Source organism: Phyllostomus hastatus, unplaced genomic scaffold (genome assembly GCF_019186645.2).
Source record: "Phyllostomus hastatus isolate PE091 unplaced genomic scaffold, TTU_PhHast_1.1 phas_scaffold_501, whole genome shotgun sequence".
Lineage (NCBI taxonomy): Eukaryota > Metazoa > Chordata > Mammalia > Chiroptera > Phyllostomidae > Phyllostomus > Phyllostomus hastatus.
The window spans coordinates 45,436,938-45,456,982 of NW_025334033.1; the positions used below are offsets into that span (position 1 = coordinate 45,436,938).

The following is a 20,045-nucleotide window of genomic DNA, read 5'->3' on the forward strand; positions in this document are numbered from 1 at the left end:
TTCTGATTGTTCAGGTCAAGTATTTTAGAAGAGATTAAGGGAAGACAGTTCAAACTATGGAAGAGGACAAATTTTTACTTAAAACACTTTGGAAGTCTCTACTCCCCTTAAATGTAAGTTAGGCATCATACCATTCATTAAAGGAAGTCCAAGCACTTGTACTAGCAAGAATGCTGACAGTAGCTTGTGCCAGGTTACTGTATACACTTGAATGCAATAAAAATGTTTTTAAAAGTATTGTATGACACAGCCTTTTCACTACTTCAGATTAACCTCCCAACTGGTGAAGCCTCTTGGTACCTGTCTGTCTCAAAGTCCACTTGAAACTCAGGTATCATGCCTTGATTTAACTCTCCTGTTTACATCTTTGTCCTTGCGAGAGCTCCTGCTCTGTGTCTTTCTAAGTGCTGTTTTCCATAGTAAAGCTATAATTTCACCTTTCTTTTCCTTTGGGTATGTGTCTAATCTCTTCAACAGAGCCCATGACTTTTCTGTGATGTTTAACACATACAAGCTTATCTTTTAAAAGAAAACAATATTCTTTAAATGTTCAGCAAAATTTTGCCACCATCCCTACTTTGAGATGAAACAAGCACAACTTAATCACAGAAATCACTTGAGATGTCTTCATAATCACCTTGCTTAATTCGTATATCCTCAAGCATGAAAAAACTTTGAAAACTATGAAACTTTGTAAGAGAATTCTAATAGCCAGAAACAAATGTCAATTTTTATTAACTGAAGGAAGGGGTTAAGAATTGCTAACAGCAACAGGGGAGTGGGAGAAGGAGAGGGGGGGAAGGTATGGAGAATAAGTAGAATAGATAGATGGGAGGTAGAAAATAGGGGGAAGGCAAGAATAGTATGGGAAATGTAGGAGCTAAAGAACTTATGATATGTGGACATGAACTGAAGGTGGGGAATGTGGGTGGGGGAGGGTGTGCAGGGAGGAGGGGAATAAAGGGAGTAATGGGGCAACTGTAATATAATAAAATATATTTTTTAAAAAAGAATTGCTAACAGCATTTCAGAGAGAGCCACCGTGAGACTAGCATTTTATTTAGTACTATAATGTGGCCAGTTAGTGTTACCAGGAAAACCTACTTTGGCGGCCAAAGAATGGCTGGCTGTGATAATTGGCAAAAGTCAAAGTGATGGCACCTAATGGCTGTTCTAGCATTTCCGGGCTGTTAACATAAAGGTGAGGAAGGAAATAGCACCATTACTGACTGTAGTCTAAGGAACTCTTCACTAGTCTCACTCTAAAACAGCACAAAATGAAGTCTCAACACACTCATTTTCCAGGAAACCTTGTCTGTATCATCTGGTAGGTGGGAGGAATCCTGGTTTTGTTCCCTTGGGTCCTTGTCATGTTAGCTTTTTGATAGCTTGAATCCACTCAGCTCGCTCAGCCTTGCTGCTGGCCTGGATATAATAGTGTATGTCGTCTTTAGTAATGATTTTGAAGAGATTTCCCTGGACATTCCCTTTAACACCTAGGCAGGAAAAAACAATCAGTGAGTATCCATGTCTGCTTTCTGCTGCAACCAGCTGAAAATCAAGTGAGACACAGAGGAAAACAAATGAAGTACTTATTAAATACCAGTGTGTATGGTTAAGGATGCATGCTTTGCTCTTTTCCTCCCTTCCATTCCCTCTCCCTCGCCTGTGTCTTAAGGCCTGCCAGTGGTGTATCGGAATATCCTTGGAAGCTCTCTTGGCCTGTACCCTACACTAACCTTAGATCTACAATTATGTTCACATCAAAGATTCTATGGTTATGGAAAAAGCAGGCACAGACTTGGGATTTGACTTTAACTTCTTTGAACCTCAATTTCCACATCTATTAAAATGGGAATAATACTATCATCTTACCTTAGCTGGCTATTGTGAAATTAGTGTCATAATAGATATTAAAATGTGTTGCTAACCCTTAAACACTGTGTAACCTAATATTATTCTTATTAGGTGGAAGCTTATGGGCAAGTAAACAAAGAAACTGAAGGGAAAGAACATTAACAGCAAGGATTATATAGCTGTAGTGTTAAAACACTAAGAGTACATGCCCTTTAATTCTGCAACTGGCTTTCAAACTCACACATTCATCGTCTCATTGAGAAAGCCCTACTCAATTCCCATAGCTCAATCCTTCATCGGCAGTGTATTATTGAGAGCGCAGGAGGGAGGCCCCTGAGATCTTCAGGCTGGGACTGAAGTTGCATCTTACCAGTGGGAACGCCGTTATCCTCCAGAGCAGACACGAGTGAACCACGAAGAGAAAACCCGCCCACTGGCCGGTTCTCTTCCTGCAGAGGAAAGGAGGCCTGATTAGGAATTGTGTGAACAGACAGAAGGGAAGAGGTGCACTCTCGCCTATAACTACCCTCAGGCATGCTAGCCAGAGAGGTCAGTGAGAGTCATTTAAAACAGATGAGCCGGAACCTGGACATCACGTGGTCAAGTCAAAAGCACCAGTGAGGGAGTTTGGGCTTCCTCGTTTCCCACCAGCGGCCACAATGCCTCACCCCTCCCTGGCCCTTGGCTCTCACTGCATCAGGAAGGGTCCCAGGGCCTCCTTCAGGCTCCTTCACATTCTGGGCTTTAGGCCGCCGTTCCCGACCAAAGCTCGGGGAGGAAGGAACTGCGCAGTCCTCACTCTTTCAAAACATGAATGAAAACCATACATCTACCAACGACAAGGTTGAACAGGCCAACGAAAAGGCCATTTTTCCTTTCTTTGGACTGGAATTGGACCAACTCAGCGTGCAGTAATACTAATTATCTGAAACTCAGAATAGCAATTCTTCAATTGGTTAGAAAATTAGTAAATTATGGCTTGAATATTTTGTAGTAAAAGGACAAGAGTTTGAGAGGACAGAATGCATGGAACCTGTGGGGAGAGAGGGGTGAAGGGCCCTGCAAGCACCAGGTTGGAGTCTACCGGCCCACCTCACCCTCCCCAGCCACACAGCAAGCTTTGAAGAAGCTAAAAGATGCCTTTCCTCACAAAATAATAAAGATCCCCTGAGCAGGCAAAGACATGATGAAAGAAAAGAGTGATTATACTTTTTATAAGAGAAGCCTGGACTAGGGAGGGAAAGGCATATTGTGGCAGAAGCTATAGTAGGGATGCTGAGAGAAAGTCGAGCCAGCTGCCTCCCATGCTTGGGAGAGAAGTATCTGGAAGTCTAACACAGGTACCATGTAAGCCCACGGTACTCACTTTGGAAGGGTCGTAGTAATGCAGGAAAGCCGGCTCCTTCCTCAGAACAAAGCGCCGCACCTTCCAGTTCTTCCTCTTGTGACCCTGAGACAGAGAAAGGGTGCAGGGCTCACTGGGGACAGCTCTGAGTCCCTTCCTCCCACTTCCTTGTACCGAATGCCAAACCTCTGAGCCAGTTTGCCCCAATGGGACTACTTTCAAGAGCCTGCGGGAGACTCGAGGATTGCAGCGATGTGTCATGCACTTCCCTACTCAGTGACACTGAGCAAAAACGCTGCCACATTTAGTTGAGTTGACAAAGCCAAAGAGGCTCAGCGCTGAAGGAAAGGGGGAGCATTATCGGGACATCACCCAGGGACAAGGGAGTTGGGGGCACCAGGTGTCGACTGCACTGAGAGCTCACAAGCAAACTGGAACCCAAGAGCACCAACTTAAGTGTCAGCTTAGTCCCCAGACGAACCTACAGCTGCATGAAGGTATGTGCACACGTACACAGGAAGGACCACTTCAACATTCTGCATCAGAAAATGCAAGAAACAATCAGTAGGGTGTTAGAATCCAAATGTAAGAATAGCCTTCTCGTCAGGCACAGGTTGGAAGGCTGCAGGTGTGACTGTGACAAGGTTGTCCCCCGTCGAACAGGGCTGCCCTCCCAACCGTGGCCAGGAGTAGTGGCCAAGGTCGGTTTTTAAACATGGAAATTACCCTGTAAAATGTCATCTTCAACCTACTGAAGTAGGTGGAGAAAATACTTTTTGTTCAGAAAGTGTATCAAGGGGGCGTGCAGAGTCCCACAAAAGAAGGCAGAGACCCCAGAAAGCCCCAAAGAGCAGAAGGCAGCAAATGCAACACGCCAACCCAGAGACAGCGCCCTTCCAGACAAATACGGGAACTGGGCAGGGATGCAGACATTGTTTTTTACCTCTTCCCTGAATACCCTGGTGTCTGGGACTGTGTGTGCGTGTGTGTGTGTATATGTGGGGGTCGCATGCAAGGGGGCCATGGAGGCCAGGGCCATGGCCTCCAGGTGGTTGCTTTAGCTGATTCTGCTGATAGTTAGTGCCCTCCAGCAGTCTCAGCCCTCCCCAGGCCTTGGGGGACCTCCTGCCTCCCCTGAGTCTGAGAAACATCCATCTCATCCCTGCTTGGAGGCAGCCATACCTGCTTGGCCAGATAGCCTTGTTTTATCACCGTGCCACTTAACTCCATGGTGCTGAGATTCATTTCTTCCTTGGGACCTGTCTTCTCCTTGTAGCTCTCAGCCTAGTGGGAAGTTCAAAGCCAGGACTCTGTCACAGAATGCCCCAGTTGCAGGCCATGGGGCTCCCACAGGGAAAAGGGAAATCCTCCATATAGAAACCCACTCCACCTGGGGGTGAATCGGCGCCCCCAGCCAGGGGCTTCTCACCCATGACTGTGGACCCCCTAGCTTCCACTCTGTGTCTCTTTCCTTCCCTCTGCCCTGGTGGCTAAAGGAATACGTCCCATAACTTACAAACGTGTACAGAGCCGTGGAGTCATCCAGGAACTGCTCGGCCAGATCCCCAGAGCGAATGGCTCCCGTGCTTCGGGCGCCCACTGGCCTAAGGAAGTTCTCCTCCATGAGCACGGAGGCCAGGGTCACCGCCTCCAGGCGGTTGGCTGCAAAGCTGTTGGAGATGAGCCAGTCCACCAGGGAGGAGCCTGCATCATCGGGGCAAGGGCAGCGCCAGTCAGATGACAGGATACAGGCCAGCTTCATCCAGCATGCCTGGCTGGGGATCTCAGTGACTTCCACCTCCTGGGCAGCCGTGGGGCTCTACACAAGAGCAGCCCAAAGGCCACATCTGCTACGCAGAGCTGTGGCCATGCTCACAGCTCCGGCCTCAACACAAGCTGCTCAAGCACAGTGAAGTCCCAGACCCCATGCCCCAGGGTTCCACTGCCCGGCCTGGGCCCTAAGGTGGAAGGCTCACCTATGAAGGTCTTTTTGTAGGTGCTCCCCTGCTCCATGTTGGGGCTCGGCCGGATTCCACTGTTGCTGTCGTGCATCTTGTCCACGATGCGACTACATGGAAGGAAGGCCAAGGAGAGGGGACCCTCATCACACTGACAGACATGAGAAAGGGTCCAAGGGTCGTTGCTAAGGGTGGTGAGCATGTGACAAGCAGTGCGGTACACATCACAAAGAAAGACGGGTCAGCATTTGAGAGGTAGGATTTTAGATCATTTCTTTTCTTCTTGCTCATAGAAATGTTCGAATATTTCTTTGCTAGACATGTATTGCTTCTGTACCAAAACTAAAGAGCTCTGACTTTTAATGTAAAAACAAAAGAAGGGACAATGATTCTCCATGATCTACAGTGTAGAGGCCAAACTCCACCAACTACTTCTCGAAGTCATCCATCACTTGAACCCACATTTATCTGCTGCTGCTCCCCGCTGCACTCACCGTGGCTGGGGACACAGGTCAGGGTTTCAGAGCCTGGCACGGAAGGTTTTGGCGAGCCCGGGAATGGACCCACACTGCATCTTTGACAGTAGTACAACACTTCTGCTGCTGGGGAGGTTAGGGATGTTTCCTGCAAATGGGCTGTCGTAACAGTTCCCATCATGGGAACTCCTTTCATACATCCCCACTTTGTAGTATCACCTCTACCCTTGACCTGCTTTCCTTCTGTTCCGTGGGATGATTCCTGCCACCAATGGAAGATCCTTTTTCATTTTCTGTTTATGTACTTGGGCTGGAAAGCCCCATTTGATCACCTGAGACTCTGGTGCCGTGTATGGCATGCAGTAGGCACTCAAGAACTATTTCTTGATAGTTAATGAATGAATAAATGAGGAACACCATGGGGCAAGAATGCAACTGCTACCAGAACACATCATTCTTGCCACCAGGCTGCAAACAAGCCCCATGCTTGGTGAGTGGAGATTCCTGGGGAGCTGTGACCCAGCCCTGCACACCCTAGCTGAAACTGGAGGGAGGCTCTCAACACACTGAGATGGGCTGAAGCAGCAGAGGCCCTAACAGGTTATAGAGGAGCAGGGCGGGTAGGCACTGCCATTCCCAGGAAGAGAAAACAATACAGAGAGACAATGACAGCGAAAGGCACTGATGCACAATGGTGGCACCAGCCAGACCCGGGCAGCGAGAATGGATCCCCCTGCCCACCACGCACGTGGACAGGAGAGGCTGTGGCAAAGCCAGGCAGAGGGCGGGGCTGGGCACTCACTGCAAGCTGAGGTGAGGGGGCAGCTTGAAGGAGTTCCTCTGCATGTGGAGTTGCTGCACCTTCCCCGGCTGCCCAGCGTGAATAGCCCCTGTGATCTCAAAGGCCCAGGCGTCTCTGTCTTCCCGAGAACAGGCCTCCAGGAAGTATTCTGTGGACGTTCTCGTCTTCAGCTTAATGAGGAACTGCGAGAAGAGACACCCAGCAACCTTTATAAATCTAGCAATCTTATTGGGAACTGAGTTTTATTCTTCAGAGAATTTTCATCAGTCCCTTCTGTCACTCAGAACCCTCAGTGGCTCCCCAGTCCCTCCACCCAGCCCCAACTATCTCGCTCCGCTCCCTCAGTGAACACTTTGCCCCCACCACACCGGCCATGGCCATCGGCATCTCCAAATCCATCCTTCCCCACCCCCTTACTTTTGCTCCAGCCCTTCCCCGTCTGGAGCGCCTGCCTCTCTCCTCTTTCAGATCTTTGCCCAGATCTCTGTTCCCCACAAAGCCGCTCCTGACCCAGACGTCTTCCTCCTCTCCAGGATGCAGCATTCTCTTCGGCCAATAACGTTTAAACCGACGTTTGAAACACTGAGTGTTTTTCAGTTAACCACATGCTTTCATAGTAAGATTACTAACTCAAGAGGAAGCAATCTCACTATTGTCTTCCTTGACTCCTCCAAGCATAGCGGATTTCTTGGCACATACTGGGCCTTGGGCAGATGGTGGAGGCAGATGCTTTTTTGATGACGGGGTGGAAGCTGCCCCTGACTTTTGGAACATGCACCCCTTGGGGACAAAAGCGGTCATATTGAACCCCAAGATAGCGGCAATTGCTCACATTTGTGTAGTGCCTCCTAGCCTGCAGTGTTTTGACAGGATGTTACCTTCAAGATCCTCATCACAGTCACAGGAGATAGCCAAGGCTTATTTTTCATCCCATTTTACAGATGAGGAGCTAAGGCCCCGAGAGGTTCATTACTTGCCCAAGGTCACACAGCCAGTATGCGGCGCAGCCGGGATTTGAACTAGGTTTTTCAATGATAGCTCAGCTCTTCCCACTACCCACCCCACCTTTACCAAAGGGGCCAGAGGTGGAAGGGCCCAGGGCAGGGCAGAGCTGGGAAGCAGGGGCCTTCACTTACGGGTCGGTTTTCGTACTCCAGGCAGGGGCAGGTGATGGTGCAGCCATCCAGGAGGATCTGGCCCTTGGGAGGGGTCACCTTCCGACCCCCCTCGAGCTTGTAGTACAGCAGCGTGTTCTGCCGAAGGACGAACCATCGCACCTTCCAGTTGTGGACGATGTGGCCCTGCGGACAGACAGACAGCGGAGCCCGGCGGTGAGGCGGCCGAGGGGACGGCACTGTGTTCAGGGAGAGGCGCCCCGTGGCGAGTCTGCGCCATGGCAGCGACTCTCCAGCAAGGGGGATGGCGTTATCTTTTATTAGTTTAATTGTATTTTTTTATTTTGAAATAATTTCAATTCAGAAGGAAGATGAAGAACTTTTTTTATAGAACCATTTAAGAGTAAATTTTTAACATGATGCTCCATCACTTCTGAATATTTTATAGTGTATCTCCTATAAAAAAAGGAAGTTTCTGATAAAACCACAATACAACCAGTAACATCAGGCAATTTGCATCAACATGTTGTTCTCAGCTATTCCACAAACTCAGCTCAAGTTGTACCGATTGCCCCAATAATATCTTTAATGGCCAAGGGATCTAATTCCATATCATATATTTTCTTTTTATTTTCATGAAGAAAGCACTGTCTTTGTCTAGATTTGTTCAAAATTCCCCTGGAGTATGTAGCGAAGACCTTTGGCCTTCTCATTCCCACTTAGCCCTTTTTCTGGTCACAAACCTTGGAAGACACTGCAAAGTACACAGAAGAGAAACTCCTATTTCCAGGACAAAGCCATCACTAACATCCCATAGTTCCTTCCAGTCTTTTTACCTTTTAGCATTTACTTTCCAGTCTTTTTTAAAAGTCAGGACCACATTACATATACTTTTATTTTCTAGTTTTTGTTTTGTTGAGTTTGCTGAGCATTGATTGTCTCACACCATCAAATTTCTTTAAAACATTTTTAAATGACCACTACGTGGGGGCATTATTTGCTCATCAATCTGTGTTTGTAACCAAGGTTGTTTCCTTTTTCTCAGTATTAGAAACAACTCTGCAACAAATATCTTTGCACAAAAATTTTGATCTTCAGCTCTCATTTTTTTCCTTTGGACATATTCCTAGAAGACTATTACTAGTCAAAGGATGTGGGCAATTTGTAGAGTCGAAGCCACACACAGTCTGCCAGTGCTGAGGACGCCATCAGCCAGTCCTACCAGGCCTGGCGCAGCAAGCCGGAAAGGCAGGGTAGTGTGGGGGGCTCTCAGGTGGGCCACAGAGCCAATGGATGGGACAGTCAGGTGAAGGCAGAGAGTCTGTTCCTAGATCGGAGAAAAGCATGGGGGGATGTCTGCTAAGGAATCAGAAAGGAATGGATTTAGAACACACTCACGGAAGCCACTTTCTAGGCATATTTCCCAAGCAGAGCCCAATACGGGCTAGGTTCTAACCCAGAGAGATGCATTTGATCTCAGCCAGAGACCGTTTCCTGGATCCACTCATTTCCTTACCCAGCTCGTATTCGTTTCAAAGGCCCCTGCAGGTCCCACATCGGTGGTGCCGTGGCTATTCCACTCGGTGCGCACCGTTGGGGAGCTGACCTCGTCAGCACTGGCCTGCACCCAAACAGAATTCACTGTGGCAACTAAATCAGATTTGTAACAAAGTTAATCTGACAAGAGGTCACTACCACGTCTAAGGGGCACCACGCTGCACGGTGATCGGGTCATTCACATGAGAGTGCTCAGGCAGCCGAGTGGGCTTTTATGTTTTCGCTCCCCTCACTCCTCCCAGTACACACAGTCCATGTGGAATGTGACAGTGGACAGCTTTCCTGGACACGGGCAGACATGCTTAAAGAAACAGAAAAGATTTAGCTCCGATTCTTCAGCAGCTGGGGTTCTCTACTGCTCTCCAGCCACGTTGCCTGACCGCCTGCAGAGGGCCCTCGGAGCAGAGTGAGCAGGAAAATGCTGGCGCACCAGATGGCGGCTGGTGTGAGGGGAGGGGAGCGCAATCTAAGCTGATGCTGTGGGTGCTGGTGTGAGGTAGAGAAGGAGAGAGGGTGAAAAGGGTGAAATAATCTTGGTATTTTTTTAACTATTTTTAGAAAGAGGGGAAGGGAGGAAGAAAGAGAGGGAAAGAAGCATCCATGTGTGAGAGATACAGCGATCGGTTGCCTCTTGCATGTCCCCAACCGGGGACCTGGCCCACAACCCAGGCATGTGCCCTGACTGGGAATCGAACCAGTGTCCCTTCAGTTTGCAGGCAGGCACTCAATCCACTGAGCCACTAATCTTATATCTTAAAACAGAGTGTTACGGGCTGAATTATCTCTTCTCCCTCAATATTCACATGTTGCAACCCTAACCCCACTACTTCAGAACACGACTCTATTCAGATTTAAGGCCTTTTAAGAGGTGATTAGGTTAAAATAACGCATGAGATGCACCCTATCCGATCTGGAAATGTGGACACACAGAGAGAGGTCAGGGAGGCAGACCCGTGCACAGAGGACAGACCATGTGAGGACACCGTGAGAAGGGGCCGTGTGCAAGCGGGGGAGAGAGGCCTCGGAAGAAACCAGTCCTGCTGACTCCTTGATCTTGGGTCCTAGCCTCCAGAACCGTGAGAAAATAAATCTCTTTTGTTTAAGCCATTCTGCCTGTGGTATTTTGTTACAGCAGCCCCAGCAAATTAAATCAACAGGGAAAGGAGAAAGGAGGCTGGAGATGTTACGGAGAGAAGCGTAACTAACAGATTGAGCAGAACAAGCCAATAAGGAGATATTGTACTTCTCTGGACAAAATGCCACATTTCCCGGAATCCCTGGCACAAAGGGCACAGGTAGGTGACTAAGGTGCTGCCAGTCCCTCACATGGAGCATTGAGGCCTGTTTGGAAGCAACCAAACATAGGAAATAGGAATTTTTGGCAAGGACATCGTGGAAAAACAGGTTCTTCTGTTCTGACACCAGCCCCAGGGGTATCAGGCACAAGTGGCAAACAGTGTCGGCCGTGGCTTCCACCAGAGACCTGCGGTCGGGGACTTCCGTCTGGCTGCGGTGTCCTGGCTGTGGGGCATCCCAGCCGGGTTCTCTAGCCTTCCCAGCCACCTGAGTTCCTTAACCTTGGTCATTCTCCATGAAACTTGCTAGTGGCGGGCGTGATGAGCAGCCGGGAGCCCTGGCTGCCGGCCAAGGGGACGGGCCTGAGGAGAAAGGCTGGCGAGGAAGGAGTTGCTGGGTAGGTGCAAAACCCAAAGCAGCTGGTGACCCTCAGAACATTGTTCAGATTCTCTGACCCAATAATTGCATTTACAGGGACCTGTGCTGCACACCGAGACACTTGCAAGATTGTGACTTATAAAGGAAAACAGTGCAAAATACGCTAGTGCATAATGATTCTGTGTGGCTGTGGAAGAGGGGTTGCAGTCCGCACAGGCAGAGAGACCCCTGGGCCGTCCCCAGGAATCAGAGCAGCCCTGGTCTCTGGCATGAGCAAAGCACTTTCACTTGCCTTACTTCATACCTGATACCTGGAAATAACCCTACCAGTTATGTTAGAACATTTCTGGAAGGGTAGCCCAGAAATGTTAGTAGTCATCGCCTCTGGGCACTGGGGCTGGCTGTGGGGAGTTAAAGTGGAAACTGACTTTTCATTTTACACCCTTGAGTACTTTCCTAGTTTTTAAAAATAATATATGTGTATTATTTTTATAATGGGAAATGAATTTAAACTCAAATAATAAACAGAACTCCTGATAAGATGATCAGGGAAAGCATTCATTCCTCTATTCATTCAACCATCAGCCACTAAATTCTACCGCACCGAGCACAGTGCTGGCAGCAGGGAGGCAAAGATGAACAACATTCTGACCCAAGACGGTGGGGAGACAGACGACCACCCCACTCAGTGTGCCGGTTCCAGGACAGGTGATCGGCGGGGCCCCACCACCACCCAGCGTCTGGTGTTCACGCGCTGTTCAGAGGCTGGTCCATGGGATGAAGACACTGTGGCAGAGTGTTTGTCGCTTCTGAGATCAGGTTGTGAAAGCCTCCGTAGCTGTAGGCTTAGGGTGCCCCTCTCTCTCTTTGTCTGTCTGTCTCTCCCCCCACCTCCCAGGGAAAAGCTAGCTGCCACACTGTAGCAGCCCCTATGGAGAGTGGAGAGGTGAGGCGCTGCGGCCTCCAGCCACTGCCCATGAAAGTGAGTTTGGAAATGGGTCCTCCAGCCAGTCAAGCCTGCAGACCGCTGCCTCGCTGGGCCATGTTTTGGCTACAACCACCTGAGAGTCTCTGAGCCAGAATCCTACAGCTGAGCTGTTCCTGGTTACCTGACCCTTAGAAACTGTGAGATACTAAATGTTTGTCGTCTTAAGACGTTAAGCTGTGGGGTAACTGTTACACAAGAAATAACTAATATAGGGTGTGATGCAGACCCCACGGAGGAACCCAGATGGAGGATGGAGCTCATTCCGAGGCAGTGGAGGAGTGGGGGAGGGTTCCATAGGCTCCCTGAGGAGAGGATGCTGGAGCTGAGTCGGGCAAGTTGGGAGGAGTTGGCCAGGTTAGGAAGAGAGGCCAGAAAACTGCTGCGACTCCCGGAAAACTCAGAACAGCTCTATACGGGTGGAGTTCAGAGGCTGTGAGGAAGGGATGGGTGAAGGGACGAGGGCCCTGTCGCTGGCTTCAGGTTCTGTGTTGTGGCGTTTGATCTTTGCATTGGGGCCAGAGGGGAGTCTTCAAAGGCTTTTAAGCAGACGGATGCCAAGCGTAGCTCTCCTGTTAAAAAGACCGCCTGACCTCACTGCAGCAGTGCGGCTGGATGGAGTGGGCCAGGCTGCAGAGAGCGGCTCAGTGGGCTGCCGCCGCGATAATAATCCACAAGACGGGAAGGGAACAGCATTGCCCCAGCTCTGCGGAGAAGTCGCTCCATGCTCAGGGGGCATGAGGGGCTGGTCCAAAGTCACCAGGCTAGGGGGTCAGAGGCCAAAACACAGTGCTGCGAGCTGAACAAGGTCCTCTACCCGGGCAGCTGCCTCCCTCTCCAGGCTCCCTGTCTGCAAGTGCCTGGCTGGGGCCATGACCCAGCCCCGCCATCTGCGTCTTAGAGCCCCTAAAGCTTCTTTAGGGGGAAGAAGAGCCCCTGAACTGGGATGGCAACTCTGGGCTGGGCTTAAGAGGCACAGAATGTCACAGCTGGAGGGGCCCTTCGAATAAACCTAGGCTACTCCCTGATGGCGATGATGAGGAAACTGAGTCTCAAAAAGGTCTTGCCCAAGACGCTGCAACCCCAAAGAAGCAGATATGCTACTTGTTATGAGCTGAATTCTGTCCCCCAAAAGGTATGGAAGTCTAAACACCTGGTACCATTGAACGTGATCTTATTTGGAAACACGGTCTTTGCAGATGTAATCAGAGTAAGATGAAGTCACACTGGATTAGGGTGGCCTCAGCGACACCAATTTGACTGGTGTCCTTATAAGAGGAGCATCTGCACAGAGAGACACACATGGAGATGGTCATGTGACAATGGAGACAGGGATGGCGGAGATGCCTCTACAAGCCAGGGAACACCGAGGGCTGCCTGCCCGCGTGAGATAATAGAAAATACACACACTGGTGTCTGTCCCCCGTTTCTGGCACAGAGCTCGGGACACTTTTGGACTGTCCCCAGTGATGGCAGTGTCTTTTGTTCCAACGGGGCACCTCTGGGTGGGCTCCTGCGTGGAGGCCAATCTCTGGAAAGTCCAGGCCATAATTAGAAGTTTGGAATTTTCAGCCTTGCCCCCCTATTCTCTTGAGAAAGGGGAGGGGCTGAAAAGGAAGTTCATGATCCATTGTGCCTATGGGATGAAGCCTCCATATCATCCCAAAAGTACGGGCTTTGGGGGGCTTCTGGGTTGGTGAACACTGGGAGAGCGGTGTGCTCGGGGAGGGCCTGGAAGCTCCACGCCCCTCCCCGCATACCCTGCCCTGGAGACGCCTCTCTCTGGCCGTTCATCTGCGTCCTTCATCGGATCCTTCAGCAAACTGGTACACACGAGTTAGCGTTTCCTTGAGTTCTGTGAGCCACTCCAGCAGATTAATCAAATCCAAGGAGCCCCATCTACATGGGACATTGGCACCCCCCATCTAGAGCTGTCTGGTCACACCAGCAGCTGAAGTGTGTGCGTGTTGGGGATGGCAGTCTTGTGGGACTGAGCCCTCAGCCTGTGGACTCTGACACCACCTCTGGGTAGACAGTGTCAGAACTGAGTTCAGTTGTAGGACACCCAGCGGGTGTAGCAGAGAATTGCCTGGTGCGGGGGAAAAACCTCCACACGTTCAGGGACCAGAAGTGTCCGAAGTGAAGTGTTTTGTGCAAAAGTAAAAGAGACTCACAAAATAAACATACACTTGCACAGTAGGAAAGAACTAGGTTTTCTCTGCATACGAAGGAAAAATTGTGGTTTTTCTTTACAGCCTGCAAAGACCAGGAGCAAAAGAGGCCAGGAAGCATACTCCCCTGAGCGCTTCGCGGGGAGCATGGCTCTGCCCACCCCTTACCCCCAGACTTCCAGGCCCCAGAACTCCTTCCAGGCTCTTCTCTTCTGTATGTTTTCTCTCTTACATTTTCATTCCTTAAGTTACAGTATTGTGAACATTTTAAACATCGGCATAACCATAAGTTACACAATAATTTGTCTATTTGGGGGGATATACAGGTAGTTTCCAATGTTTCACTACCTAAATAACACTTGGCCCACACACCTTTGATGGGGTTTCCTCGAGGTGGAGTCCCACTAGGGAAACTTCCAGGCCGCGGCGTGTACCGTTGCCATGTCACTGCCATGCCATTTTCTAAGGGCGCTATTCAAGGTGTGCGCGGGGCCGCCATGCCAGAAGTACATCCTGCTCTTCTGGAGGGAAACGCAGTCCTCCCCACGCGGATCCCGGCTTCCTACCCCCTCTTCCTCCTTCACAGCCGGGCCCAGTGAGCACCCTGCATTTTGCCTGGAGCTCTAATTCTTTCTTGCCTGGGCAGGATTAGGAGCCAAATCCTTCATGCCCCTGCCTGCCCCTGCTTCACCCTCACTGGTGATGACTCCTCTGTATGCTGGGCTTCCAGCTTGAGCCCTGCCCACACCCCCCCCCAAAAAAAAGGAAATCCTCCTAAATCTATGGGATCCCCCAGGCCGCAGGCCACAGTTCCCCAGTGGACACAGGGGCTGCCCAAAAAGCGGATACGTGGGAGAGAGTAAGTTGAGATCGGTCACGTGTGCAGGGGCATGGGGCCACATCCCCCACCTTGCAGGAAAGGGTGTGACTCCTGCCTCCCTCAGGGTCAGGCTACACACTCCTGTCTTTGGGTTTGGCTGCAACGAGCTTTATGCACGGATTTCAGTCAAGCCCCTATTGTGGGGGTTTCGGGTCAGACCTGTTGACGTCCCTCACTCGTCTGCACCCTGGACTCTGTAAGCTGGACCCGGGACTGGCAGCCTGTGCAGAAGACAGCTCACATCCTTCCTTGCTTTTCATTGTCCCCTGACTCTGTGTGGTGGCAATGGTGGGGAGTCCTGTAAATTAACCCCTGGGAACAGGGGCAGCCCACAAGGGCCCACAAGGGCCCATCTGAAGCAGTTTGCCCTCCACAGGCCCCTACCAGGACCCAACTACCCCAACAACCAACAATGCCCCCCAAAATCCCCTGCCCAACTCAATGCCTTCCCTCAAACTTCAGAAGCTGCAGGAAAGTAGGAGATCACAGAAGTTCCCCAACAGGTGGTCTCTCTAAGGAGCATCTGCCTCTAAAACTACGGGACCAGCCTATGATTTTAATCACAGAGGCATGAAGCAGGCGTGGAATTTTGTACCTGCTTGTATCCAGTCTGACCCTTGATCTGGTATTAACCTCCCAGCAGTCCTCTGCTTACAGCTCTGAGCAAACAGCACACCCGCCCTCCTATATCAAACAAGGTGTAGCATAAGGTGGCTGCGTTACCTAAGGACTGCCACTTGAGACTTCAGGACTGATCTGGCCACCAGAGGAGGCAGTGGGAGAGCCTCCTCCCAAAGCCGTGCACCCAACTGAAGGGCCAAAGGCTCCTCCCCAGGTTTTATGCTCCACTACCATGCTAGCATAAGTGCTGAGCGTGACCATCAATGCTGAAAGAATTTTAAAACATCAAACTTCCTTTTGCACCTCCTCCTGGTTCATCTCCACCTTGCCCCTGCGTGCCCATGTTGGTCTGCACTGCTGCTGGCTACGGGAAAGTCCAGGTGGGCTGACGGGGCAGCACCGGGGGTGGAGGCTCCAGTCCTAGCTGTTATTGGCCCTGGGGTTCTGGGCTAACGATTTCATCTTTCTGGCCCTCGGTTTCCTCATCTGTGATGGGGCAATAAAAAATACCCACCCTGTGGTGGACAGGAAAAGGTTTGGGGTCAACCTGAGTTGTTTGATCCTGCTCCTTCCCCAGCTAGCAGCCTTTTTGAGCTATGTTTTCCAGAAAGGGGAGGCCACAAGGCACGACCACCTGCAGGGGTGTTGGGAGGATTAAAGGAGGTACTGTCCACAGAGGGTGCACAGTAAGTGCTTAAGAAGCATAGGCTTCCTCCTTGCCCATGGGGGAAGCGCACAGGCGAGCATTACATGGACGGGCACAGTGAACTACAGGGCACGCTTACGCTGTTTTAATCCATCATATTTAAATGCTATACTCTTCATATTTTAGTAAGCTGTTGTGGTGAAGATATCCACTGTGTAGCCACCACCCGCACGCCATCTGCACTAGCTGATTGGGACTGTCCCCTGTGCCTTGGCCCCTTTGCTATAGAAAGCCGACCTCCAACCACCATCCACCAGCTCTCCCCACCTCTGTGATCCCTGTGCAGCAGAGCCCCGGGCGGCCGATCCGCCTTTCGGCTGGGGCTGCAGACCCCGCTCAGGTGAGCGGGTGCCCGGCCGCCACGTGCCGCCCCGGCCAAGGTCCGGACAGGCTCCGGCGCCCTCACCCTCTTGACGAGGAAGCCTTCCTTGAGCACACCGTCCTCCATGTCGCCACCCGCGCCGTCCAGGTGCGCTGTCACCGCGCCACACGCTCCTCCGCGCGCTCCTCTCCTTGGAGGACTCGCCTGGCTGCTGCGCAGGAAGCGCCCCAGACCCGGCGGTGCCGCCTCCCTGGCCCGAGTCCAGAACCTAGGCTGCCGGGCGGGGGCCGGGGAGGAAGTAAGATGAGGCTGGGATTTCTGACGTCCCCCAACCCCTGCCCCCAAGGAGTTCGGGTGTCCTCAGAGTACGGAGTCTGGCAACTAGAATCACCTCCTGGAGCCTTCCCGCCCCTGCTCTCTCCGCCTGGGCAGGGCGCCCCGCCCCGGCGCCCCCATCCAGCTCCGTGCCTCTCACTACACCGGTCTTTGCCCGTCTCTTCCTTCTCCCACAGCCTCAACCAGGTGTCTGCCTGGCGCTTAGCGTATTGCCCTTGAATAATAGTTACGGAATTAAATAGAAGGACTTCAGGGATTTTGAGCAGCGGTTTTCCAACCGTTTTCATCTCATGGCACATATAAACTAATTACTAAAATTCTGGGCGCACCAAAAAATAAATACTTTGCCAATCTGACAAAAAAAAGTAGGCATAATTTCCATTGATTTAAACAAATAATAGTAATTACCTACCCTTTTTGCTCCAAAGTGACATTTTATATATATAAAAAAATCAGGTGCCTGTTCTTGTACAGGGGGATTTCTGGTGCCAAGAATTAGCCAAGCAGACACAACCTTACTGTGACGTGTGGCCGACAGGGTGCAGCTCTAGGACATGACCTATGCATTTACGGTTCAGACGGGGCACTTTCACACTGGACAGCTATTGTCTTAGCTGTTCTCGTTTTTTAAATTTGACAATCGGAGAAAAAAAGGGGTCAGTGCCCCTGATGAAATAGTCAGGTAGTGCCTGTTTTAAAAGTTTTGGGGGCTCGCCAGTTGAAAATAGCTGATTTTAGTCATCCTCAAGTTCAATGGGAAAGGGGGTGCGAGAGCGGGTGGGTGGCACCTGGCCTCTGGTGGGGGCAGAGAAACGCCGCCTCAGCAAGGCCGGGGTTTAGGAGAGCAGGCACGGTCTGCAGGGGTCCTCTGCCCTCCAAGTACTCTTCCCAGAAAGGGCTCCAGCAGAAGATTTCACCCTTAGGGGCAACATGTAACGGGGTGCCATGGAGCTCAGGACTCTAGGTAAATAACAAACACTTTAACGCAATGTTTTTAAAATTAAAATTAATACCAAAAACCCATGTTGAGCTTAAAATACCACAGGTTTGAAAGACAACTAAATCAACAACAGATCAAACTGGGGCGTGAGACAAAAGGAAACCTCAGTAATACTGATTCTGCGTAAGACACAGTCATGTTATTCATTATTTGTGCTGCCGCCTGAAGCTGGATATTAGGATGATTCACCAGGAAGCGGAAAGGCCCCAAATGCCTCAAAGGGAAGAGAAGGCTCTAGATTGGAAGAAGGTGCCCCAGGCTGTGGAAGGCCAGCTGCGCCTTTCAAAACTGGCCTGAAGCTGACCCCTAAATCTCACGGCGCCGGGGTTGGGGGGAGGGGGCGTGCCCTGGAAAGGGCCCGCTTCTGCCTTCCGCACAGGCTGCCTTTCAGGTCTCCCAGCGAGTCCCAAAGCAGCCGGGCTTCCGCTTGGTTTCAGAATGAACATCGTGCTCAGCACCTTGAGAAGCCGCGCCTGTAGAGGGCGCTAGGTTTTATGGAATGCACAGCAATCCCAGGAGGAGAATTCATTATCCCGTTCTTTCTAGCCAAGGAAACTGAAAACTTGAAGCAGTTGAGTAACTGGCCCAAGGTCTCCCGTGTTTACCTCCAGGGCAGTGCGAAGGCACTGGCTCCTCAGTTCTCGAGCAGGGAGCGGAGGAAAGCACGAGCTCTGAAGCCGTGCTGGGCTGAAACCCGCGACGTGAGGAGGTGGGATGGGAAATTCCGATCCTCTGTGGCTCTAACTATGGTCTCTTCTTCTTCTCCTTCCCAGATGCCAGGGGAACAGGCTGTTGGCACAGATGTCGTTTGGGCCTTACTCAGACACAGCCTTCTGAGGCTCAGCAGAGGTGGCATTTTCTTGGGCAAGAAGGGTCCCTGAATGAGCTCACAGAAATGGGAACAGGAGAAAGGCTGGTTCTCTCTCCTGACCCTGCCAGAAGGAGCTAAGGCCTCTGTGTACTTAGAACCTGTGTCCCATCCTAGGATAGCCCCTGGTCCAGCCCACCACTGCAAGTCTGACTCACTGAACCAAGGGCATGAGTCATGACCCCTCCTCCCCTGGTGGTGGCAGCTGAGCCATCAGTCAACCAGGGAACCACACTGACATAAGCCCAACTCAACCACAGGGAAGAGGATGGAGACAGAGGAAGCAGACGGAAAGTAGCGAACAGCTGAGACTGGGGGAAGGGAGCAGGGAAGGGAAGGAAGCTCCAGACCCAGGAACTTGTCTTGCTCTTCCAGGCAGATATCTCTCCTTTCCTTCTCGGGCCAGAGACTGATGTGGAAGGGACCCTGACTCTCTCAGAAGGGCTAGATAACGTCTAGAATGTGTGAACTGTAGAGAGCTACAAAGCCAGGGTTTGGGTATAGGTGATTCAGTCTGATGTTAAATTCCACCATTAGAGAGCCACCCCTTTAGCTATAGACAAGAATCCCCTGTTTAAGATACTTACAGTAATCATGGAGCCTTATTCACACTGTATACCTTGACTCAGTGAGTTTATCAGAACCACAGAATCAGAATATAACCCTTAAATCATCAAATCTAGGCACTTCATTTTATAAATGAGCACCCCCAAAACCCAGAAAAATAAAATGATTTGTCTACAATCCTGTAGCCAGTTAATGGCAAAGCCAGGACTAGTGTGTAGGCTAAAAGTGTGAGTGCTCAAAAGCTTGCTGTAGGCAATGCAGGGCCCCCCCGCAGTGGCCTGAGACAGAGCGGATGGCAGTGAGGACGGGACTGCGCAGGCCGGGAAGAGCTGCCTGCAAAGTCAGAAAAGACTTGACACAATGATTTTCCAACCATAAGCATAATTTGCACTTGGTATAGAAAATTTAGAAAATGCTAAAATGGATAAAATCATTCAAATCCCATTTTTCAGCCTTTTTCATTTCATGGCATATGTAAACTACATTAACGAAAATTCTGTGGCACACCAAATAGTATATTATAATTTTTACTGATCTGACAAAACATAAGTATAAATTTGATTTATTCACACTGGGCCGCTTTTGTCGTGTTGTCATTATTATTTTTACTTGACAGTCTAAGGGAAAAGAGGTCAGTGCCCCTGACTAAACAGTCAGGTAGTGCCTGTTGTGGAAATCCTCGTGGCTCGCCAGGGCGCTGTGGCATGCAGGTTGAAAATCATTGACCTGGACAGATGGTGACTATTCTTACATGCACATATATTTTTATTCAATTTGAAAACAAATTTTGTGCCCTGCCTTTTTC

General features: G+C 50.4%; 1 protein-coding gene across 2 annotated transcripts; it reads right to left on the minus strand.

The window, feature by feature from the left end:
• Positions 1–891: 891 nt before the first annotated feature.
• PLEK2 (pleckstrin 2) lies at positions 892–16,871 on the minus strand. Of its 2 annotated transcripts, XM_045822628.1 has the most exons (10): positions 16,554–16,871; positions 7,575–7,739; positions 6,439–6,620; positions 5,179–5,270; positions 4,719–4,906; positions 4,385–4,486; positions 3,684–3,738; positions 3,224–3,307; positions 2,228–2,306; positions 1,359–1,496 (listed from the first exon to the last, which is right to left on the minus strand). In XM_045822628.1, the coding sequence occupies exons 1-9, from the start codon at positions 16,593–16,595 to the stop codon at positions 2,242–2,244; spliced, it is 975 nt and encodes a 324-aa protein (XP_045678584.1). In that variant the 5' UTR covers positions 16,596–16,871; the 3' UTR covers positions 1,359–1,496; positions 2,228–2,241. The 2 variants fall into 2 exon arrangements, with proteins under 2 accessions (XP_045678583.1, XP_045678584.1); XM_045822627.1 differs by lacking the exon at positions 3,684–3,738 and having other exon boundaries at positions 892–1,496.
• Positions 16,872–20,045: the final 3,174 nt, after the last annotated feature.